The 24,614-nt window shown below is 46.6% G+C and overlaps 1 protein-coding gene across 1 annotated transcript; it reads right to left on the bottom strand.

The window, feature by feature from the left end:
• Nucleotides 1-983: 983 nt before the first annotated feature.
• Nucleotides 984-22,747, bottom strand: KLHDC10 (kelch domain containing 10). The gene is made up of 9 exons (XM_063134625.1): nt 22,601-22,747; nt 15,636-15,857; nt 12,799-12,953; nt 9,821-9,969; nt 9,025-9,109; nt 6,709-6,772; nt 5,812-5,859; nt 3,779-3,918; nt 984-2,255 (listed from the first exon to the last, which is right to left on the bottom strand). Exons 1-9 carry the CDS (start codon nt 22,737-22,739, stop codon nt 2,046-2,048), a joined length of 1,212 nt encoding a protein of 403 aa, XP_062990695.1. The 5' UTR covers nt 22,740-22,747; the 3' UTR covers nt 984-2,045.
• Nucleotides 22,748-24,614: the final 1,867 nt, after the last annotated feature.

Raw genomic sequence — 24,614 nt, 5'->3', positions numbered from 1 at the left:
GGCAAAGAGAAGAGCCTCGTGTGGCGCAGAGTGGTAAAGCAGCAGTTTCTGCAGCCGAAACTCTCCCCACGGCCTGAGTTCGAGCCCAGCGGAAGCTGGTTTCAGGCAGCCGGCTCGGGTCGACTCAGCCTTCCATCCTCCCGAAGTCAGTAAAATGAGTACCCAGTTAGCTGGGGGAAAAGGAATAACGGCTGGGGAAGGCAACGGCGAACCACCCCCGCTATAAGGCCTGCCAAGAAAACGTCAGCGGAAGCTGGTGTCCCTCCAAGAGTCAGTAATGACTCAGTGCTTGCATGAGAGGATGGCAAAGAGAAGAGAGTCTTTAACCCCAATGTGATATATGTGTGTGTGTGTGTGTGTGCACAGAGTTATTTTTGCTCATAGGGCACTATTCAAACTTGTCAACCCCACCACTTCATTCTGCCACAAATTAAGTTAGAGGCAATAACTGCTAGATGAGGATCTGGGTGGTGTTGAATACAGAGACACACAAGACCGGAGGCAGAGAACGCCCCCCCCCCCCACACACACAGTGCCTGTGTTCACCCAATTCCGATGGCACTGTGGTTTCAAAGCCAGGTCACATTTGTGTTATGGGATCAAAGCCCCAATTGTGGTGGCAAACTACAGGGTTGCCACCATAATCAGAGATGGACATCCCTACGTATAGCCCTTGAGGAGCGGGTGCGTGCTGTCAGGCCCACACCATAGCTTGATATTACACGTGAATGCATTGCATACTCCGATCCGAGTTTAAAAAAAAAAAAGGACACATGACAAGAACCACGAACAGGTTTTCATGTACAATTTTTGGGGGGGAAACAAAAAATAAAACCATACGCCCAGCTTCTCCAGCTAGGTGTGATGCTTGGTTTGATGGCGTTTTGGTATACATTCTACAGAACTGATTTTCACAGCCGTTCGGAACACAACAGTTAAGACACAGACATGGTTTCTACTTCCAGCACTTTTTTTTTTTAAAAAAAGAAGGCAAATACTGTTCACAGCAAAATGTCAGGCGTCTCGCCCATGTGCAGGAAAGGAAAAAGACACAGGAGTGACAACATGGCATTTCCTGGGAATGAATGATCAGTTATTACGTTGCCCTGTGTTGGGGAACGCGGGCCCACTGAAATGGGTTCTTAAAACAATCGGAGTGAAAGCAAGAACGCAGAGTGACGTCCAGTATCTACTGAAGAAAAAACTAGCGGCTGATAACAGCTACAGCACTGATCATGGATTTCCAGATTCACGCACACACACTTGCAACGGGGAGAAAAATAGCACGGATTTCGTCATAGTTTTCTTGCTCCATTGACTCCTCCGAAGTGGGATGTGAGTAGAAACGGCAGGTGGGTAAACGTCCTTCTCCCCTCCCTGCCGCCGTTCAGGACAGACAGTTGCGCTGAAGCCAGAGTAAGTAAGCCTTCGATTGGAAATTTCAATATGAAAAGGCAAGAAATGACAACACATTTCAGAAGGTCACGACGTCTTTTCCAGCTGCAACGTCTGCCCGCCGAAGACGCGCGGTTGGTTTGGTCTGGTCTTTTGACACTTCATACCAGTGGAGCCAGCCAGGGCGAGAGGAGCCACGATGGAATCCGGACTGAGCCCAGCATGCTTCTTTAAAGCCGGCCGCTGGAACGGCTGCAGAGTGTTCAATGCACTTCAGCACATCTTACAAAACGAGATCTAGGAGACCGGCGTGGGAAGGCGAGTCACAACGTCCACCCTCCTTCCCCACTGAAGACTTACAAGCATGCAGCAAAAGCAGTACAAATTAGTTCAGCAACAGCATCTTTTAGTTCATGATGTATTTATAGGTATCCATAAATTAAAAAAAGGCTGACTTTAATAAACTTTAAAATAAAAATTCACAGGAAAGGCATCTGATGTATTTTGCCAAGTAAGGCTTTGGAGCAGGGCTTTGGCCACCTCCTTCGCGGCCATCTTCTGCAGGACTCATAAATAGAGACAGAGAGACAGAGAGAGAACAGGGGGAAGGAAGAGGAGTCACTTTTTAGTGTTTTAAGAGCGGGAGGTTCTCATTTCAAGCGCTCAATGAGTCCCTGTGTGAGTCCAAGGTGCAAAAGCTGCGATCTGGTGAGGTTTGCTAGGTGAGGGAAAAAACCCAGTAGCTTCTCCCAAGACAGTTCCAAGAGGCTGGGCACAACCAGCCACATCTTAAAGAGAGAGCCAGTCCGTTTGTTCCGAACGATGTCCACCACACCGCCGTGGACGTACATGCAGCCGGCCTGCGGGGAAGCAGAACGAGAAGAGGTCACGGCTGGTGCCTGGCTGCTTGCTGCCTCCAGGCCCTCTCACTGCCTGCACTCACATTTTACACCGAGCAGGCGTTCTGACTGTAACAAAAGGAAGCGTTCAAGCATCTCGGTGGTTGCCTGTACCACTTGGGGATCTCGAGCAGGTTGTGAGCAACTGATTTTGAACAGGGCTGAAGGGACTGACCTGCTCCCAGGACAGCCAAACCGAGAAAATGGCTCTCTCCCCCCCGGTACGTGCAGCCCCCTGGGTGTTGACAGAGTTCCACCCATACCTGCCTCAGCTACTCCCATTTTTCATGAGCCTCGTCAACTAGGCTCATGAAAAGGAGTTGCTCCATTGGGGAATAAGGGGAAAACTCTGGCAGAGGTTCATTCATGGTTCACCCAAAGAGGGAGAGGGTTCAAAAAGCCACACACCTTTGCCTGAGTCTCCCTTGTTTGGGAGGAAGCAGCTGATGTACAAAAGAACGTTAGTGTGGGGGAAGAGGAAGGGGCCCTTTAGCTCAGCCTTCCAGTGTGCTGGACTACAGCTCCCATCATTCTCAACCAGCAGTTGTAATCCAATTCATCTGGAGGCACCACGCTGGGAGAAAACAAAACAAAACCCGGAGGTCTTTGCAGGGATGGAGGCAGGCTGTTAGGAATAGGTAGAAAATACAAGTCACTCCTCAAGGACATGATTCAGAGGCACGCAGGACAGTGCAGTGGAATTATTTCATTGCACCTCCATAAGAACAATTCCTGACAGTACATTTTGTTGTTCCCACCATAAGAGAACCTGCTTTTTACTTTGAGATCCAGTCCCATAAATTACTTCTCTACTGGCAACTACTGCTACCACCACCACCACAACCACAACATAGCACAAGCGTAACATAAGCAAGAAGACAGTTCCCTGCTCCTGGACACTTACAACTCTAAATTCCAAATCAAGCCGCCCCCGCCCCCAAGTGCCTTTTAAACTCAGGTAAATTAAACACCTGCAAGAGGGATAAATGATTAAAAAAACATTTGGGGGCCATACACAGCTACCTTGAGATAGTGCCAGCTTATAAATCAGGGCGTTCTGCTTCCGCCTTGCCCTGAGTTCTTAAGGTGTGGGCAGGCGATGACAGCTACACGTTCAAGGCTATCAAAGAATCACACAGAACTCTTCCAGGCACCAAGTGCTGCTGCTTCCCAGAGTGTCTGGGCAGAGCTGGGAAGGGGGCTTTGGAGAGCAGATCAGGTGGGGAGGAAAAGGGAGGAGAGTCCAGCTCCTGAAAAGCTGCAGTCAGGTTGGGGTGAGGGTGGGGAGCTAGCTGGCAGCCCCTCATGGTGGCTTTGCCAGTGGCAACGTTTCCTTAGAGGACCAGGGGGGATATACTGTATAGGATTCCAGGATACAGAAATGTATTTCTCCACTTCGGCAGGTTAGTCTGCCCACTCCCATCTTAGGAGCCATTTTAGTTACAGAGGGCTTGTAGAGGGGAATGAAATTTACAGCCACTTACCGGCGTCACGGTAGCACAGTGGAAATAAACAGGTTCAGGCATAATAGCCAGGAGTTTCACCCACTGGAAAGTTTGCAGGTTCAGTTTCCAGATGTCTCCTAATATCACTTCTCCGTTATAGCCTCCGCAGACAAAAACATCTGAATTGACAGACCACAAGAGACCTTAGGCAGATTCTTTTCTGTGGAAACAAACTACCACAGATGCTCCCAGAACAGAACTGTTCTTGCCTAGAACAGATCTCGAGAATTTTCTTTAACTGGTATGATGTCATGGATAGAAGAGGAAAATAAGGATCCAACGTCCCTTTTCTTGCTCTTATTATGTTTATTTTTGCCCGTGTTTGTTTGTTTTTACTCTTATTTAAGCATTTTTATTTTGGCATCTTGTCCCTTTCTGAATTTTGTAAACGCACTTACAACAAGCTGTATAACAGGCTGACTAACAAACTTAGATCTCATAATTACTAAATATTACATTGCCTACATTAAGAAATACTAGATACACTCTCATATTAAGGCTGAATCTCTTTGGTTCCAGCAGACAGACTCATTCTGTTCAGGATCTTGGGAGGAGGGGGCATCTGGGGACCGCAAGAGGGCCAAGATGGAGTTTCCCCACCCGCGTTAAGACTCATGCTATAACTTTTCGCCTCTTAGCCTGCAATTGTTAACCTAAGTGACAAGTTAAGATGAATCCTTTCCACCTAAACCCATCTGGTTCAGATAAGGAGTTTGAAAAAAGGCTGGCTAGTTAGGTAGCAAAGATCGTATTGTTAATATTTCCGGCTTATGACATAAATGAAATTAAATATTTTCAGGAGCGAACAGAATCGAAAGCAGTTCGTAACTAAGCAAGCCCAGAGATAATAGCAGCCCGTTCACCCAGGCTTTAACCCGTGATTTGCCATGCATAAGCAAGAGTTCTGCTGGGTTGTTTAACCCCTAAAGAACCCAGCGCTCCAGGTTCACACATCACACTCAACAACCTACAACTCGAATGATCGTAGGTTGATTAAAATGTGGTGGATGCACCCGCACAGCCCGCCCACTCTTGTGCACAGCAAATTAAGGGTTAATTAACCCATGATTTGTCGTTACATGTGAACCAGGTTTAGAGGTCAAGGAAGGGAATTTTAGGTATCACCTAAAGTCAAGTATCCCATTTTGGAAACTTAAAAGAAATCCATTGCTCAGAAGTGCTGACCAAACAAATGAAATAAATATATTATTCCCAGGTCACAGAAGGGAATTTTGGTAAAAATAATTCATTGTTAAAGAGTGCTGAGCTTAAGTCCCTTTCTTAGTTAAGCACATAAACTTCTCATCAGAAATCATATAAATATTAGGACCTGAGCTGAGGGGTTTTAGGAGGAGAACACCTGCTCAGAAATGTAATATGGGTAAGACATTTTACTCTTTTTAAGGAAAGACATTGATCCTGAAACAATTCTAAGGACGCTGTTTGACAAGTGTTTTGCTTAGTACAGCTATTACTTTGTATTTTTGGATATAGTCTGTGCTCTCAATACCAGATCTTGTCACATAAATCTTGTTTGATATTTTGAAGTAAAAAAACGAAAGACAAAACTTGGCCTCAAAGAGTGGCTCCTGAAAAATATCCTGAGTGAGGCATTTCAATCTTTTAGAATGGGGAGAAAACTGGGAAAACCACCAAAAGATGTGTGTTGGGGGTGGGGGGTGGGTAAGTGGGCAGGCCCTTCTGGGTAACCCTCAGATTTGGCCCGCAGATCTATGGTTCCCCACTCCTGGTCTACATGAAGATTTCTTCCCAGTCAAACCAGCCTTCTGTTTCTCTCATACCAGCTGCCCTGATTTTTCCAACACTATGACTGATATTTCCCCTCAGAAGTTAGAATGTTCGTGAACATTCCAAGACACCACACAGTAGCTCAAGGGTATGAGTACATGTAGAGGAGAGGAAGGCTTGCAGGCAATTTAACCCAGTTAGGGTTTCAATCCCCATAAACAGGAAACTTTGCTATTGACATGTTCAAAGTCAGTTGTTCTTACCATTTTTTATCTGGACGCAACTGTGACATCTCCTGGCCGCAGGGAAAACTGGAACAAAAAATCTGATTGTAAGCAAACGGAAATGAAGACAACAGTGCTCAGTTTTTGGGGGGTCCTCAAGTGGTGTGTGTGTTTGGGGGGGGGGGCAATCAGAAGGAAAAAGGACTTCTCTGGATATCCAGAGAAATCTCCTTGTTCCTGACTCTGAAGAACTTGTAAAATGGTTAAACATCAATTGCCCTTTCCATCCCTACAAATGAAGAAGAGAGAAGTGCAAGGACAATTTCTACTTCTTTGAAGCATATTTAAAAAGGAAGACGTGTGTGTGTGTCTATTTAATTTATTTCTGAGAATTTTTATTCTGCTTTTAATTTTTTTTTAAAAAAAAAGAAATCACAAAGCAGTTTTATGTAAGCATTTGGGCTCACTGTGGAACACTCTGCAAAACTAATTTTTAGGATTGTGAGTATGCCAATAAAAATTGGGTTTTGCAGCACCTTCGCTATCCTGACTTGATATGTATAAAGGAAAAATAAATCCGAATTAAGATAATAAGAGAAGACATCCTAGGTTGGGAGGTAACATTCCAAAATTAAGATCCTATTAGAACACAAATTAAATGAATTTACAAGTTCTGAAATCTTAGCTGATCACCATACTTTTTAAAAAACGACAAATCAAACTTCCATGAAGAATCGGAATCTAAAGATCGGTAACATGAACAGAGGAATATTTAGCATGAAAAAAATAAAGGCGTCCTTGCTTGTAGATGCCTTTTGAAGTTGTCACACACAAACACACACACACACACACACACACACACACACACACACACACACTTTCTGACTACAAAGATGCTCCCCTTTTCAAACCCTGCCTATCTTTAAAAAGCCTTACCTTTTTTATGAGGCTTTGTTGCAATTTCCTCCCAGGTGTTTGTTTCAAGGTTGTAGGCATGAATCTTGAGGAACAGAAAGAACAGAATTGCAACCAAGGGTTTTAAAAGGTGACAGAAGGAAATCAACGCTATTAGGCCTCTGACAGCAGGTTCATCCAGGCGCTTCTCCACTACGCCGTCTACAAAAGGTATCTGGCGCTGCAGACCACTGCAAATTAGGCTGGGTTTGCAGCGCAAACTGAAAATATACCTTTCCCACAGGCATTTCCAAGAAGTGAATTTTGTTCTCTGTGTGAAGACCTGTTTTTGTACATCGCTGATAAATTTATTTAATATAAGCGGTTCACAAATAGCATTAAATGAATAATTAATACATAGATATCCAGATTAGAATCATAGAATTGCAGAGTTGGAAGGGGCCTACAAGGCCATCGAGTCCAACCCCCTGCTCAATGCAGGAATCCACCCTAAAGCATCCCTGACAGATGGTTGTCCAGCTGCCTCTTGAAAGCCTCTAGGGTGGGAGAGCCCACCACCTCACCAGGCAACTGATTCCATTGTCGTACTGCTCTAACAGTCAGGAAGTTTTTCCTGATGTCCAGCCGGAATCTGGCTTCCTTTAACTTGAGCCCGTTATTCCGTGTCCTGCACTCTGGGAGGATCGAGAAGAGATCCTGGCCCTCCTCTGTGTGACAACCTTTTAAGTATTTGAAGAGTGCTCTCATGTCTCCCCTCCATCTTCTCTTCTCCAGGCTAAACATGCCCAGTTCTTTCAGTCTCTCTTCATAGGGCTTTGTTTCCAGACCCCTGATCATCCTGGTTGCCCTCCTCTGAACACGCATAGGGGACACAGGAAAGGACCCTTGGTCCATCCAGCCCAGTATTGCCGACACTGTCTGGCAGCAGCGGCTCTCCAGGGATTCTTTTCCTCACCCCAACTGGAGATGCCAGGGATTGAACTTGGGACCGCCTGCTTGCAAAGCCGGGGCTCTACCACGGAGCTACGGCCCGTCCCTCAAAGACAGGAACATAAGACGGTCCCGGAAAGGCATGTGGCAACACTGTCTGTTAACGGCCAATTGCAGAGAGAACGCGAGTTTGGCACATGACATTGACATGCCTCAGTTGGAACACGATTCAGTTGGAAGCCCTGCCTACATACAAACAACATACGCTATTTCATTTTCACCACCACTGAAGGAAGCAGAAAATTAATCCAGGATTGGAAACAGAGGCATTTGGACTACAAGGAATTTGCCCCAACTCATGTGTAATCTGCCTGCCACTGATCATAGAACACGATCTGCTAAGGAGGCATTTTGCACAAGCTCAATTAGAGTAATCAGGAAGGCTACTATTCATTTCAAAGCAGCCTGCGCAGGAGAACGGCCTGCTAGTTTGTGTTCCATTATTTTTACAGTATTTACGGTGTCCAATATTTTATCATCTTCCGCACATCCTAGTAGATAGGTCATTTTCGTAAAGAGGAAACCGAAAGCAAAAGCGAGAACGCCACACCATCGCGTGGATGTGGGATATCATGAGGCATACACATCCGCGGTTTCAGAACAGCTCCATTAGGGGGGAAATTGCTTATTTAAATTGTTTTAGCTGTTAACATTGTTTAAACTTTTCTATGTTAAAAATTTCAGACCGTTTTTAATACGTTGCGTTTTGTATTTGTTTTTTTTAATGAATTTTTGAAAACTGCCCAGAGAGCTTCGGCTATGGGGCAGAAACGAAATGAAATAAATGATAAGGACCAGAACTGGGATCTCCTGGAGTCCCGAGACCAGGGATGAAGAACCTCCAGCCTCAATCTGGCCTGCCAGACTGGCCCCATCGAACTTGTGGGGCTTCACGCAAGGCCCCTCTCGCTGTGGCCCACCCCCGAAGGCTAAAGGGGAGAAGAGGGACCCCACTCTTCTCTCCGGTCACTTGTCAGGGATAACAGCAGCCATTCCCAGTGACTGGAGAGGACAGCAGGCATCCGGTGTCGTCAGGGGATGTGCCCCCTCCCCCCACCATCTGGCCTGTCACCCCACCCCCAATTAGAGTTCCCTACCCCTGCCCTAGACACCCAGCCCAACCCTACCCGCTGGATGACTCCACTCTCTGCATGAGCTGGGATCTGAGTGCGAAATACCCAGTTCTTGCCCCCAGCATTCTGATTATCAAACTGCACCAGTTCCTTCTATAGCAGTTGCTACGTTCTCGTTCTCTCTCTCTCTCTCTCTCTCTCTCTCTCTCTCTCTCTCTCTCTCTCTCTCTCTCTCTCTTAAATTGCCAATGGCCTCTGCAGCTGATTGCATTACCTTGTCCAAGGAATAGGCTGTCCAAGACGTTCCTCCTCCTAAGATGTAAATCCTTTGCCCGTCGTGTGCGATTTCATGCCTGTATCTGAAGGGACAAAGCCGGACTTAATATTTATAGCCTCACCTTCCTGCTCATCGCAGGTCTCTTTAAAAAAATGAACGAGTTTTCCCTCAGTTGATTTTGCCAGCGAAAGGTCGTGCTGGAATTGATAGATCAAGTGTTTCCTCCAGCCCTCTGGTGAGGTTCTCTATATGACTGGTCACCTCGTACATCCTTCAGCTTCACATCAGAGACCTATCGCCAGAACGTTTGCTTGGTGGGAACGGAGGGGAGAGGGCTGTGGCTCAGTGGGAGAGCAGCTGCTTTGCATGCCAGAGGTCCCAGGTTCAATCCCGGGCATCTCCAGGTAGGACTGGAAAAACTCCTGCCTGAAACCCTGGATAGCTGTTGCTGCCAGTCAGTGTCTACAACACTGGGCTAGATGGATCAAAGACCTCACTCCACATAAAAAGGCTTCCTACATAGAGAGAGAGGTGGGTGGGAAAGTTCTTACAGTTGAGGGTTATATCTGGGGTGGGGGTATTATTAAGGAATGGCAGTACTCACCACATCATTGTCAAATGAATGTTTTCTTATTGTAACTTACACGTACGTAATAGGTTGACAATACTGCTGCTACTACCAATGATAATGATGATATGAAGGAGACAACGGGAGGGCAGACTGGTCCGCTTGCAACCAGTTTTAAGCAGCAGGTGGCATTTGGAGGCCAACCCATTTCCTGTCCAAGCTCACCTTTCCTCTGGCATGTCACAGTGCATGTTGTTTGGCTTCAGCTGGGTCCATTCCCTGGTATTTAGGTCCAGCTTATGCAGGTCTGTGCTGTAAATGTAGCCAGTGGTGCCTCCAAAGACGTACAGGGATCCGTTAATGATAGCCATAGCCTAACGGGAGAGAAAAGGAAAGCCTTGCTGGAATACTGAAGCACCACCACATGAAGGCAGCCAAAGGATAGTTTCTCATGTCCCTACTGCCCCTGTTTTGGGAGAAGATGTTTCAGGTAATCAAACAGAATCAGATTCAGAACTAGAAGATGCAGAGCCAGACACCAGCCAGCCTGTACCAGCGGGGTAGGAAGCTCTCACGGGCGATTCCCCAGCTGGGAGTCAGCCCTCTCCAGAGCTTATCTCCTCAAGACCAAATCCTACACACTCAGTGGGAAGTGAGGTTTCTTCCAGAGGTGAGCGTCCCGACAAGCTAGCTGATGCTAGGGTCCGCCGGAAGCTCAAATGAAAGGGGCGGAAGGAAGGCGTGAGAAAGTCGGTTTGATTACATCAGAACCTGCCTCCGCACAAGGCTCTCTAAAGTTACGGGCATTTGAGAAGTGGCTTCCTATTCTTCTTGAACGCACAATTTTCTTGCTTAGTTTGCATAGTTTTGCCTAGAGGGACGTTTCCAAGAGGTTACACTCTCTTCAGGTAGAAGAGACTGTTTGTTGCTTAATAAAAGCTTTGTGGATTACTTAGCAAGCCTCGTCATTTGCCTCCCATCGAAAGCAGGAGTGTTCTGGGAAACACGACACAGTTCTCCTCTGTACACAAATGGACACTTAAAGCCATTTTAAAAGATGGTGGGTGGGTGGGTGGGTGAGGGGACACCCACACACACAATTCTACGTTTGGGTGGGGGTTTCGAGACAAAGCTCACTCATCCCATTCTCACGGATACCCTGCCTGCCTTCCATGATGAAACTCAAGGCAACCTGCATGATGAGCTCACAGGCCATCTCCCACCCTGGCAATTGGCAAAGCAGACCTCCTGCCGACACCACATGCCCTCAATTGACTTTGCTAGTACATCCTGATTGATACAGATTGCCAACGTCATCACGTACTGACCGTTGTGCCCTACGGCTAAAACAGGTCAAAAATACAGATGAGCGTACATACGTCAAGGGGAGCAACAACTAATCCTGAGACAAAACACTAAGGCCAATTAGCGGAGATCCACTGCCAGCTGGTTACATTCACACTCACAAAATAACCTCTTCGTGAGTCAATCTCTGTTCTAACTGTTCTCACCCAATGTTTTTAAATCCAATTCTCCTAGGCACTTCTCAGAACAAATGTAGAACAGTACTTAATGTGTTTACTCAGAAACAAACAACTGAGCTAAATTGAACAGTTTTAAACAACGGATCACTGATAAGGTATCAATAACGGAGAGGAATGGTCTAAAATTCTTGGGGTGATCTAATGGAGGTGGTGGGTGAAGGCCTAGATATTCAGCATGTCCTCTGCATTCATTTGGTTTATTCGTGTTATCCTCGCACTCTTCTTTGCAACTTCTGGTTGCCATTTACTTACGCATTTCTTATCGTTAAATGCTTGATTTGGGATATCAGTTGAAGAATTAAAGCTTTATTTTTTAAAAAAATTAGAATTGTTATTTTAAGTTAAAAAAAAGAACCCTACCAAATCCAATGGAATTTATTCACTAGTGAGTACACTAAAGAATGCACACAAAAATTCTCAGTGGATGAGGTTTCTTTAGGAGACAAACTGTAGGGGATAAGCAATACTGCTACCCCACAAGAAGCCCAAGTTCGCCAAGCAAAGAGCTGAGGTTTACCCAATTCCAGAATTAATATTACCACAGCCTCCAAGAATAATAACTACATAGCCACTGCTGCAAACGCCTCTAAGGACTGGGAATTGTTGACATCGTCTGTTCAGATTGACAGTAGTGGCAGCAGGAACACCTGGTGGACGGGAAAAGGCTTCTCTCCCCAAGGATCCGCCTGGCCACGCGGCCTTTCAGGAGAGCCGAGCCAAGAGCCACATGACAGAATTGTTTGATGCCACTGACAGCACCTGGAATTCTGGATCTGTCGCTGTGAGGGTAATATTACCCGCCTATATGTTTGGTCTTTATTATTGTGAACCGCTTTGAGAACCATTAAGGTTGAAAATTGACATACAAATATTGCAAAATAAAATGTATTAATCATAGAATCATAGAATAGTAGAGTTGGAAGGGACCTATAAGGCCATCAAGTCCAACCCCCTGCTCAATGCAGGAATCCACCCTAAAGCATCCCTGACAGATGGTTGTCCAGCTGCCTCTGGAATGCCTCTAGTGTGGGAGAGCCCACAACCTCCCCAGGAAACTGATTCCATTGTCATACTGCTCTAACAGTCAGGAAGTTTTTCCTGATGTCCAGCTGGAATCTGGCTTCCTGTAACTTGAGCCTGTTATTCTGTGTCCTACACTCTGGGAGGATTGAGAAGAGATCCTGGCCCTCCTCTGTGTGACAACCTTTTAAGTATTTGAAGAGTGCTCTCAGGTCTCCCCTCCATCTTCTCTTCTCCAGGCTAAACATGCCCAGTTCTTTCAGTCTCTCTTCATAGGGCTTTGTTTCCAGACCCCTGATCATCCTGGTTGCCCTCCTCTGAACTAGTTTCTCTAGTCTTAGATGTATGGGGCTGGAGTAGTAGCAAAATGGACAAACACTCTGCATATGCTCTGAGGCATCTTATTTTGCTCCCTCTACCTCAGGGTTAAGCCCTAGTGAACTGTGGCTCAAATGAAATCCCTAGGTCTCTTCACTTCAAGTCATGTGTGAAGCTGACACCCCTATATGTGCTCCAGTACCCTTTGGGCTCAGGGTCCAAGAAATACCACCACATGCCGCTTTCAGATCTGTGCTTAAAGGGGCTTCCTAAAGCCTGGGCTCACAGTTGCCGCAGGTGCACTAGAGCACCTCTCCGTACCTGTCCATATATACGGTTTGGTTTCTTCCCTCGGCAATTGAACAGGGCCCAGCGCTTGTACTTCACGTTGCAGACGTGAACGTCGTTGCCATTACTCTCGCCAAACGGGATTCCGGTGCCCCCAAAGACCAAGAGGTTGTTGCCGTGCAGCACAACTGGCAAAACAAAACACAGAACATTGAAGTGCAGGTGTGGCGCCTGCTAGTCCACCTGAGAGAAGCTCTGGAGGATGTTTTCCACTGCATTGTTCCGCAATAACTAAGAACTGACATCACTGCAGAAGGGAAGGAAGGAGGCGGCCACTTCACAGCGATAGTTAACTGCGCCTCTGCGTGAAAGGCACACGTGAGTGCCGAGTGTGAACGGAGGTGTGAGCAGCATATATTCCACGTGCAAGCAGAGTGAATGGGCATGCAGGTAAGCCACAAGAGGGAAACGTACTACAGAAAACAACTGACATGTATAATTTTCACTGGTCACCAATTCTTTATTTATATAAAACTTTTGTTTTTTTACTGCTTTCCTGCCAAACACCCACATCAATGAACAGTAATAAAAACTACCACTGCTGCCCTCCAGATCTGTATTTCATAATACAGATCTGGCTGTGCAAAAGAAAAACTTCCCGCAGTGCAAAGAGCTCCAGATGATTCAAGCACAATGCATCCCATCAAATACAACGTCCCTCCAGAAAAGCTACAGTAGGACGCAGCTCCGTCCAATATCTTGTCCCAAGCTTTAGCAGTCCCTAAGCAAAGGGGATGAGAGAAAAGCCCCCGGGGGGAAAAAATGAGAAAAAAGAAAAGAGAAAACAAACTAATAAAAGGTTTAACGAGCGAAATATATAGAATATTAGTGGAAAAGGGAGAGACAGAAAGTGTAGGCAAGATGGTATGGGAAACTGACTTGAAGGAACAAATAGGGATATGGAAAGTGTTGAGAAATATGTCTGTGAGGATAAAAGAAAATTATTACAAGCTTCTCTGGAGGTGGTACCTAACCCCTGTGAAATTAAATCAAATAAATAAGATGAATTCAGCAACATGTTGGAGAGGTTGTCAAGAGAAAGGAACGTATTTACATATGTGGTGGGAATGTGAATTTGTACAAAAATTATGGGAAATGGTGTTTAAAGAGATAAAAGAAATTTTAGGAATGAAGATTGAAGAGACACCTATAGTGGCATTGTTATCAGTGTATGGAGAATTGAAATGCAATCAAGAGACAAAAGAATTGATAACGAATTTATTGACAGCAGCAAGACTAATGATATCTAGGAACTGGAAGGTTCAAGGGGATTATCATATAGAAGATTGGTACAAAGAAATATGGGATATTGCTATTAATGATAAATTAACATGTAACATAAAAGTTAGAAGAGGAATGATAAAAATGAATGATTATGAAGGAATATGGAAACAGTTTTTAGAATTTGTACTATTAAAGGGGAGAGGGAAAACACCTCCAGAAGAAGTAATGAGATTTGGGAAATATGAATAAGATCCTGTGGTTGGAGAGACCACACTTATGTTAATTATGATAATGTTAAAGGGAATTAAGTTGGAACATATGTTTATTAAATTGTTTACTTTATATTATGTGTATTATGGGGTATTGTTTTATATTGTATTGTTGTATTGTTTGGATGTATTAAAAAAATAAAAAATATAAAGAAAAAAGAAAAGAAAAGAAAGAACAGCCCCCGAAACCCAACCTAAAAATCACTGGCGGAGGGCACGCCTTTTGGAATCCTGTGAGCCAAAACAGTGGCACCAGAACAGAAAAGTGCTCCTTCATAAATTTATCCACAGCGCAGATTTGGCCCAGGGGACTACCAGTATCCAGCAAAATTTTTGTGAACCGCCCAGAGGGCTTCGGCTATTGGGCGGTATAGAAATGTAATAAATAAATAAATAAATAAATAAACGTCTGCGATCAAATCCATTTCAGCAACTTAGTTGTCCACAACTGGACTTCAACAAACCATGTTAGGTATAAGGGTTATAACAACACAGATCTTGAAATGGCTTGAGGGAAAAGAATGCTATTCTCCTCATAGAATACCAAGGGAAGCAGATCTGATTGGTGACAGTTAAAGAAAATATGTATATAATAATGAAATAATAATAATAATAATAATAATAATAATAATAATAATAATAATTTTATTTATTTCTTTATTTCTTACCCGCCTCTCCCTCTGGATTGAGGCAGGGAACAACTTCAAATACAAAAATACTATAAAATACATAAAACCGATTAGAATCATAGAATCATAGAATAGCAGAGTTGGAAGGGGCCTACAAGGCCATTGAGTCCAACCCCCTGCTCAATGCAGGAATCCACCCTAAAGCATCCCTGACAGATGGTTGTCCAGCTGCCTCTTGAAGGCCTCTAGTGTGGGAGAGCCCACCACCTCACCAGGTAACTGATTCCATTGTCGTACTGCTCTAACAGTCAGGAAGTTTTTCCTGATGTCCAGCCGGAATCTGGCTTCCTTTAACTTGAGCCCGTTATTTCGTGTCTTGCACTCTGGGAGGATCGAGAAGAGATCCTGGCCCTCCTCTGTGTGACAACCTTCAGTCTCTCCTCATAGGGCTTTGTTTCCAGACCCCTGATCATCCTGGTTGCCCTCCTCTGAACACGCTCCAGCTTGTCTGCATACCAGTCTTATACTGGTCTGCATACCAGTATACTTATACTTATGAGACTTATACAGTCTCATACCAGTCTTACTCCACTCCAGATGTCGCTCCCTTACACAGGTGGGACAGATGCTGTTAGGACTCTGTGCTACACATTGAGCTACTAAAGCACTTTCATCCCCTTGCACTCACGCGACATGGATGCCAGTTCTCGCGGCATGTAGCCCTCGGTGCCCATTTGATGCCAGGTGCCAGTAGCAAAGTTGTATCGCCAGAGCTCCCTGAACAGTGGGTAGTCTTCGTTCTCCGGCCCTCCAGACTCGTCGTAGTCTGGATTATATCCTCCGAACACGTACAGGTTGGCGTTGTCTGCTACGCAGCGGTGGCCGCTTCTGGCTGGTGGGACTCTGTGGCCTAGAACAGAGACACAACTGCTTTGTAAGTGGACGTGAGAGAAAATACGTCTTGCATGGTTGGTTGGTTGGTGGAACAAAGGAAGACAGTCAGGGAATGTGCGAGGCAGGCATCATGATGGAGACAGTACTCAGAAAAGTAGCAGCTCCAGTTCCATGACACCAAGGACAAATTCTTGCGGATCTCAGCTTCTAATTAATTTCAATAGGATTTGTTATTTTTTCAATGAAAAATCCTAGACCTCGAGAGATATGCAAGCACCATGTCTAAAAAGCGCCACGAGCTTGCAGTATTCTGCATGGCTACAGTTGGCTTCCCGCCCACCTCTGGCTTCCAGTCATGTTTCCCTGCCCAAACCCTCTCACAGAATCATAGAATAGCAGAGTTGGAAGGGGCCTACAAGGCCATCGAGTCCAACCCCCTGCTCAATGCAGGAATCCACCCTAAAGCATCCCTGACAGATGGCTGTCCAGCTGCCTCTTGAAGGCCTCTAGTGTGAGAGAGCCGACCACCTCCCCAGGTAACTGGTTCCATTGTCGTACTGCTCTAACAGTCAAGAAATTTTTCCTGATGTCCAGCTGGAATCTGGCTTCCTTTAACTTGAGCCCGTTATTCCGTGTCCTGCACTCTGGGAGGATCGAGAAGAGATCCTGGCCCTCCTCTGTGTGACAACCTTTCAAGTATTTGAAGAGTGCTATCATGTCTCCCCTCAATCTTCTCTTCTCCCTCACTCAAAGTGGCTTTCCCCACGGTCATTTACTGGCTTCGCAATCAAACCCCCCAAAATAGGCTTCACATGCAATGTTTTGACTCTAGAATGCAAAATAAGGTGTGTTTTGTTGGGTACAGCCTTGACCAGTTCCTGATCTTTCAAAATCTCCTCCCAGCAGCACCATCTTGCCCAGGGGATCTGACTTAACAGCAGGACTAGGATGTTAGAGTCAAAGGGCACGCTAGCCCTCTGTGCCCACGTTAGAGTCTGCCTTGCCTTTATGTGGCACACCTGGGAGAGATTTCCCCATGGGAGAGATGGGGAGGGACAGTCATCAACTTCTACCACTAGCATCTAAGGGAGAGCCGCCTGTCCATGCATCCAGGGCCCTCAGGGTTCCAGGCTTTTCATAGAATCATAGAATAGCAGAGTTGGAAGAGGCCTACAAGGCCATCGAGTCCAACCCCCTGCTCAATGCAGGGATCCATCTTAAAGCATCCCTGACAGGTGGCTGTCCATCTGCCTCTTGAAGGCCTCTAGTGTGGGAGAGCCCACAACCTCCCTAGGTAACTGGTTCCACTGTCGTACTGCTCTAACAGTCAGGAAGTTTTTCCTGATGTCCAGCTGGAATCTGGCTTCCTTTAACTTGAGCCCGTTATTCCGTGTCCTGCACTCTGGGAGGATCGAGAAGAGATCCTGGCCCTCCTCTGTGTGACAACCTTTTAAGTCTTTGAAGAGTGCCCTCATGTCTCCCCTCCATCTTCTCTTCTCCAGGCTAAACATGCCCAGTTCTTTCAGTCTCTCTTCATAGGGCTTTGTTTCCAGACCCCTAATCATCCTGGTTGCCCTCCTTTTGGCAGCCCTGGAAGCAAAGGATCCATTTGGATCCCTTCCGGTCCTTAGAAAGCAATAATGTTAATCAGGTCACAGGCAAAATCTATGCACCCTGAAGGCTTCCCAACTGCTAGCCCTGCTATGCAGGCATGGAGCTCATAGAGCTTGAGGGGGGATCCAGCAGCTACTGCAATTGTTTGCACTGATCCAGCCTCAGTCCTGCCGAGACGGCTCTCTTGTCAGTGAGCTCGATTCTTTTGAAGTGCCTGCCACTTCCTGTGACTTCTGTTTCAAATCAAGATAAACACAGTGCTGGAAGCAAAAATAAAGTATCTTCCACACTTGGCAGGTTAGAAGAGGTTGGCTGCCAAAGGGAAGATGAACATGCTTAGTTTAATGAATGGTTGAAGCCTCAGGACCTTCTATCATCTTCTGGGCAAGCTCCACTTGACCAAATCACCATCCAAACAACTCCAGTAATGCCCTTGCATGAGGACTAAATGACACACACATTTCTGCTTTCCAACCTGAAATAGCTTGGGAACTGGGGCTGTGTGAAGGGGGAGTGCGCCCCTTCCCACTGGTTTGTGAACCGCCCAGAGAGCTCCGGCTATTGGGCGGTATAGAAATGTAATAAATAAACAAACAAATAAATAAATAAAATTCTTTTAGACTACTCAATGATTTTTGATGCCATCAACCACAATATCCTCCTGAATCATCTGACTGGGATACAGCTTTTGATGTGGTTCTAGTCCTCCCTAGAGGGTAGCTTCCAGAAGGTGAGGCTAGAACACTTCTGCTTGGGACCATAGTCTATGGTGTCCCAGCATGCCTCATTTCAGCCCCCATGCTGTTTAACATCTACATGAAACTGCTGGGAGAAGTCATCTGAAGATTTGGGATTCAGCCTCATCAATATGGTCTCTCCTCAAAAGGCTGTAGAGTAGCGATGGGCAGACTCCTCCCCCTATATGTGTCTGCCCAGACCCTAAGTTCGTACTCAGGGGGACCTTTTCCGTGAGCCCCTGACAAAGGAAGTGAAGCAGGTGGCTACCAGTAGGAGGGCCTTCTCTGCTGTGGCACCCCGGTTGTGGAACCAGCTCCCAGAAGAGGTTCGCCTGGCACCTACGTTATACTCTTTTCAACACCAGGTGAAGACTTTTTTATTTTCTCTGTATTTTAACAGTATATCAACTTAATTTTTAACTTTGCTGTTTTAAATCTCTATTTTAAATCTGTATAAATCTCTTCATATCCTGGTTGTGCTTTTATATATTATTTTATTGTGTTTTTATACGATTGTTTGTTTTATACTGTTGTTTGTTTTATACTTTGATTTGTGTCTGATGGTTTTAACTTTTGTGAACCACCCACAGAGCTTCGGCAATTGGGCGGTACAAAAATGCAATAAATAAATATATAAATAGGTTTGCCAAATCTACTCGGTTTTTAAAGAAAATCATCATGAGCCAAGGGCAAAATAGTGGCTCAGTGGGTGGATGTGGGAGAGCATTCTCTATGATACTACCCACATTATGGGACTCCCTATTCTGGGAGATGTATTCAGCTGCTACCTTAACAGTTTTCCGACACTGTTTGAAAACTCTGTGATTTCATCAAGGATTTCATCTCCTTCTCTGTGTTTGTTCCCTTAACTGTTGCATCTGATTCTTTTTACAAAATACATATTTGTAAGCTGCTTTGAGCAGCTCACGTGAGCTGGGAAAGCAGGGCATAAGAGATCTCCAGAGAGGGCTGGAGAAACTCCTGCCTGAAACCCTGGAATGCCGCTGCTACCAGTCAGTGTTGACAACACTAGGCTGGAAGGACCAAGCATCTGACTTTGTATAAGGCAATGTGATCCCCAAGCTAGTGTCCTTCATCTGGCTCTGGGATTATGGGAGTTGTAGTCTAAGATACCTAGAAAGGCTAGCATTCTATGTCCAACAGTGGCCACCTAGAGATGACTCGAGGAAGCCCATAAGCAAGTTATGAAGGCAGCAGCAGCAGCCCCTCACTTTTGCTGTACACTCCCTTCAGCAAGAGATTCAGAGGTAAACTGCCCCAATACATGGAGGCTCCATAGCTAATTGAGTGGGTTCAGGGGATGGTAAATGCCTCACTTTCTCAAGGAGTGGTGCCTGCTGCCTTGAAAGAGGTTGTAGTGTACCCTCTCATGAAGAGGATCTCCCTGGACCCAGAGATATGTGAGAGCTACCGCCCCATCGTTAATATTCCCTTTGGGGGCAAGGTGCTTGAGCGTGTGGTGGCTGGGCAGCTTCAGACATTCTTGGAAGAAATGGATTATCTAGGCCCATTTCAGTCTGGTTTCAGGCCAGGGCACTGCATTGAAACAGCTCTGATCGACGACCTACTCCAGGTGAAAGGCAAGGGGAGTACTACCCTGCTGATCTTCCTGGATCTCTCGGCAGCTTTTGATACCATTGATCATGGTGTCTTACCGAATACTCTGCGAGATGAGAGTAGGAGACACTGTGTTACAGTGGTTCCGCTCCTACTTGCAGGGCCAATTTCAGAGAGTGGTATTGGGGGATTCCTGTTCCACCTCATGGCTATTGAGCTGTGAGGTGCCACAGGAGTCTGTTCTATCACCCATGCTATTCAACACTTACATGAAGCCGCTGGGAGCGGTCATTAGGGGTTTTGGGGTTGGGTGCCATCAGTATGCTGATCATGCTCAGCTCTTTTTCTGCTTATTGTCAGAGTCAGTCGGGGCGGTGAAAGTGCTGGACCAGTGCCTGGAGGCTGTAGTAGGCTGGATGAGGGCTAATAAACTAAAGCTGAATCCTGATAAGCTCTGTTGGTTGATGGTTCCCGAGCACGGGAATTGGGTAAGCGACCCATTCTGGATGGGGCTGCACTCCCTCTGAAAGAGCAAGTGCATCATTTGGGAGTACTCCTAGATCCATCCTTGTCACTGGAGGCCCAGGTGGATTCCGTGGCCCGGAGTACTTGGGGCCAGCTTGGGATCCATCAGTTACGGCCTTTCCTGGACAGAAATAACCTAGCCACAGTAATACATGCACTGGTAACTTCTATATTAGACTACTGCAATGCACTCTACGTGGGGCTGCCCTTAAAGACAACTCGGAAGTTGCAGCTAGTACAAAATGTAGCAGCTAGACTGCTAACTGGGACATCTCAGAGAGACTATATAACACTGGTCTTAAAGGAATTGCACTGACTGCCAATATGTTTCCAGTTGGAATTCAAGGTGTTGGTAATAACATTTAAGGCCCTAAATGGCTTGGGACCTCGATACTTGAAGGAGCGTCTCTCCCTATCTCTGCCTACCCAAGAACTGAGAACTGTCGGAGGGGCCCTTCTCCGTGCCCCATCAACGCAAGACATATGCTATGGTGGGACGTGGGAGAGGGCTTTCTCTGTGGTGGCACCCTGGCTGTGGAATGCCCTTCCCCTGGAGGCCCGACTGACGCCGGCACTGGCTTCATTTCGGCGCCAGATTAAGACCTGGCTTTTTAACAAAGCCTTTGATGGCTAAATCCACTGTCTAAACACGATTTTACTATTTTAAAATTTCATATTGGTTTTAATATATTAACAGTTTAATTTGTTTTAGAACTGTATATTTATTGTTCTATTTATTATTTATTTATTACATTTCTATACCGCCCAATAGCCGAAGCTCTCTGGGCGGTTCACAAAAATTAAAATCATAGTAAAACAATCAACAGGTTAAAAGCACAAATACACAATACAATATAAAAAGCACAACCAGAATAAAAACCACGCAGCAAAATTGATATAAAATTAAAATGTAGAGTTAAAACAGTAAAATTTAAATTTAAGTTAAAATTAAGTGTTAAAATACTGAGAGAATAAAAAGGTCTTCAGCTGGCGACGAAAGGAGTACAGTGTAGGCGCCAGGCGGACCTCTCCACAACCGGGGTGCCACAGCAGAGAAAGCCCTCCTCCTAGTAGCCACCTGCCTCACTTCCTTTGGCAGGGGCTCACGGAGAAGAGCCCCTGAAGATGATCTTAAGGTCCGGGCAGGTATATATGGGAGGAGGCGTTCCTTCAAATAACCTGGCCCCAAACCGTTTAGGGCTTTGAATGTCAATACCAGCACTTTGAATTGGGCCCGGACCTGGACTGGCAGCCAATGAAGTTGTAAAAGGACTGGCGTAATATGATCTCGCCGGCCAGTCCCTGTTAGTAAACGGGCTGCCCTGTTTTGTACCAGCTGAAGCTTCCGGACCGTTTTCAAAGGCAGCCCCACGTATAACGCATTTTATCTGTACGCCACCCTGAGATCCTTGTGCTATAAGGCGTGATATAAATGTTTTAATAAACAATAGGCATGGTTAAGCCTTGCCTGACCTGAAAATTAAAAGCGTTCTTCTTGTCACACACAAAAAAACACAAAAGAAAGAAAAACACCAAAACCCATATTAGGGTAACACCGTTATTAGGTCAACCCGAAGTTCACCAAAAACTGTGCCAGCTTCCGAGATCTCCAAATCTCTTCAACAGAGTGCAGGACACGGAATAACGGGCTCAAGTTACAGGAAGCCAGATTCCAGCTGGACATCAGGAAAAACTTCCTGACTGTTAGAGCAGTACGACAATGGAATCAGTTCCCTAGGGAGGTTGGGGGCTCTCCCACCCTAGAGGCCTTCAAGAGGCAGCTGGACAACCCTCTGTCAGGGATGCTTTAGGGTGGATTCCTGCATTGAGCAGGGGGTTGGACTCGATGGCCTTGTGGGTCCCTTCCAACTCTGCTATTCTATGACTCTATGAACAGGCGAGATTTTCCAAAGAGGGGGCAGGGTGAGAGCATCTAACACCAGCCTTCCCCAACCTAGCGCCCTCCAGATGTTTGGGGCTGCGATTCTCAGCACCCCCCCACCATTGGCGTTGGCAGCTGGGGCTGATGGGAGTCGAAGTCCAAAGCACTGGGCAAGGCTAGTCTGCCTGTGACTTCGCCCTCAAGTTCAAGACTTCCCCCCACCCCACCCATCTCCTGTTTTGTCACCTTTTGCTTGACCTAATAAAGGGGCTGCTAAAATGGATTTTGGAACAATTCTTTGGATTATTGTTGTTGTTAAGGCCCCGCCCCTTCCCCAAATCAGGCCACGCCCCACGTCGAGGTGGGGAGGGTCTGCGGGGGGGGACTCAACATGGCGGCGGCGGCCCTCCCTCCCTCACTCACCGCCTCGGCCCGGGCCCGGCGGGAGCCTGACGAAACGGTTGAGGAGACCCCCGTGCGGGGCGAGAGCCGCCGGCCCGTCGCCGCTGCCGCCTCCGCGCTGCCGGTTTCCGTCCCAGCCGTCACCGTCCGCCGCCGACATCGTCGTGGTGGTGGCCGCCGCCCGACCCTCTCCCCTCCGCCGCCCGTTTCTGTCCCCCCTCAGAAGTCCAGCCCACCACAGCCGCCTGAACGGAGCGCGAGAGATTCCGCTCGCGTAGCCAATCAGCACCCGCCTTCATCGGCGTCAGCCAATAGGAGGCGCGTTTATTGGGTAGTCTCTGAGGAGGCCGAGGAGAGGCGAAAGTCACCATAGAGAGGGGGGATAGGCAGGCCAGAGGAATCGATCGCCGCTCTGCCTTTGGCGCTTCTCGTGGCGCCTATGTGAGGCTATCGATTTTTCCACGAACGGGGGGGAAAGGCAGGAGCAGTCGAAACGAGAAAGATTGCGTCGCCGCGCTCTCTTCGCGAGGAACTATGGGAATTGTGGTTCTTTGGAGAGGCCTAGCAATTGTTATTTGTGTCATCAAAACTACAATTCCCAGGAGGCTTTGAGACGGGACAATTAAAAGACTATCGGTGGAAATGTGAAGCTGCCTTTTACCGGTCCGGTCCAGACTATCTGTCTAGTGCCAGCATTGTCTATTCCAACCTCTCCTAGCCTGGTGCCCTTCAGATGTTTTGGACTACGACCTCCATCAGTCGCACCAAACTTGGCCAGGGATGCTGGGAGTTGTAGTCCAAAACGTCTGGATGACATCACATTGGAGAAGCCTGGCTGTCAGTGTCTTTTCAGAGTCCTGAGCAGAGACAGGCCTTTCTCAGACTTCTGGGGCCGCAATCCTATGCTCGTTTAGACGGGGGGGGGGGGGGAGTCCTACCACTCCCAGCATCCACCAGTCAGTCATGCCGGCTGGAGCATGCTGGGAATTGTAGGACTTCATTTTCTCGAAACATGCCTAGGATTGCACCTGTAACTGGAAATGCCAGGGACTGACCCCGAGCTTTTGTCTCCCGCATAATATTGTTTAATTTCTAAAGCCGACGATAGCTTTATTTATTTATTTATTTATTACATTTCTATACCGCCCAATAGCCGGAGCTCTGCAACGATGACCGTGGTTTTCCTTCCTTTCTTTCTGAAAGGGCACTGAACTTCTGCAGGGCAGGCAGAAATCCAACAGATGCAGCTCCCTCTCCTTCCATCTTTTCCACTTTGCTGCATTTCTGCCTGCAAAGCTGCTTTTCAAGGAGGTCGCCCCAGCTACTAAGGGGAGGCAGCAACCCCCCCTTCCCCCAAAACTGGTTCCCGGCTGAAGTAAGGCTGCAATCCAAATGCACATTCACTTGCCAGGTAGAACCTATTCAGATCTGTGAGAGCAACTTGCGAGGAAATAAGGGTAGGCTGTGGTTCCAATCCTACGCTCGCTTATTCGGGCTTGTTGTTGTTTATTCGTTCAGTTGCTTCCCACTCTTCGTGACTTCATGGACCAGCCCATGCCAGAGCTTTCTGTCGGCCGTCGCCACCCCTAACTCCCCCAAGGTCGAGTCCGTCACCTCCAGAATATCATCCCTCCATCTTGCCCTTGATCGGCCCCTCTTCCTTTTGCCTTCCACTTTCCCTAGCATCAGCCTCTTCTCCAGGGTATCCTGTCTTCTCATTATGTGGCCAAAGTACTTCAGTTTTGCCTTTAATACCATTCCCTCAAGTGAGCAGTCTGGCTTTATTTCCTGGAGTCTGGCCTGGTTGGATCTTCTTGCAGTCCAAGGCACTCCGAATTTTCCTCCAACACCACAGTTCAAAAGCATCCATCTTCCTTCGCTCAGCCTTCCTTATGGTCCAGCTCTCGCAGCCATAGGTTACTGCAGGGAATACCATTGCTTTAACTATGCGGACCTTTGTTGTCAGTGTGGTGTCTCCGCTCTTAACTATTTTATCGAGATTTGTCATTGCCCTTCTCCATGAGCCCCTGCCAAA

This window comes from Elgaria multicarinata, chromosome 9 (assembly GCF_023053635.1).
Source record: "Elgaria multicarinata webbii isolate HBS135686 ecotype San Diego chromosome 9, rElgMul1.1.pri, whole genome shotgun sequence".
NCBI lineage: Eukaryota > Metazoa > Chordata > Lepidosauria > Squamata > Anguidae > Elgaria > Elgaria multicarinata.
This window is presented reverse-complemented; position numbering and strand designations above follow the sequence as displayed.

Coding starts and splice junctions, on each gene's coding strand:
- KLHDC10 (XM_063134625.1), bottom strand. CDS start 22,739: ATGTCGGCGGCGGACGGTGACGGCTGGGACGGAAACCGGCAGCGCGGA. Junction 15,858..22,600: donor GCCGGGCCCGGGCCGAGGCG/GTGAGTGAGGGA, acceptor TCTCTGTTCTAG/GCCACAGAGTCCCACCAGCC. Junction 9,110..9,820: donor TGTGACATGCCAGAGGAAAG/GTGAGCTTGGAC, acceptor TTGTCCCTTCAG/ATACAGGCATGAAATCGCAC.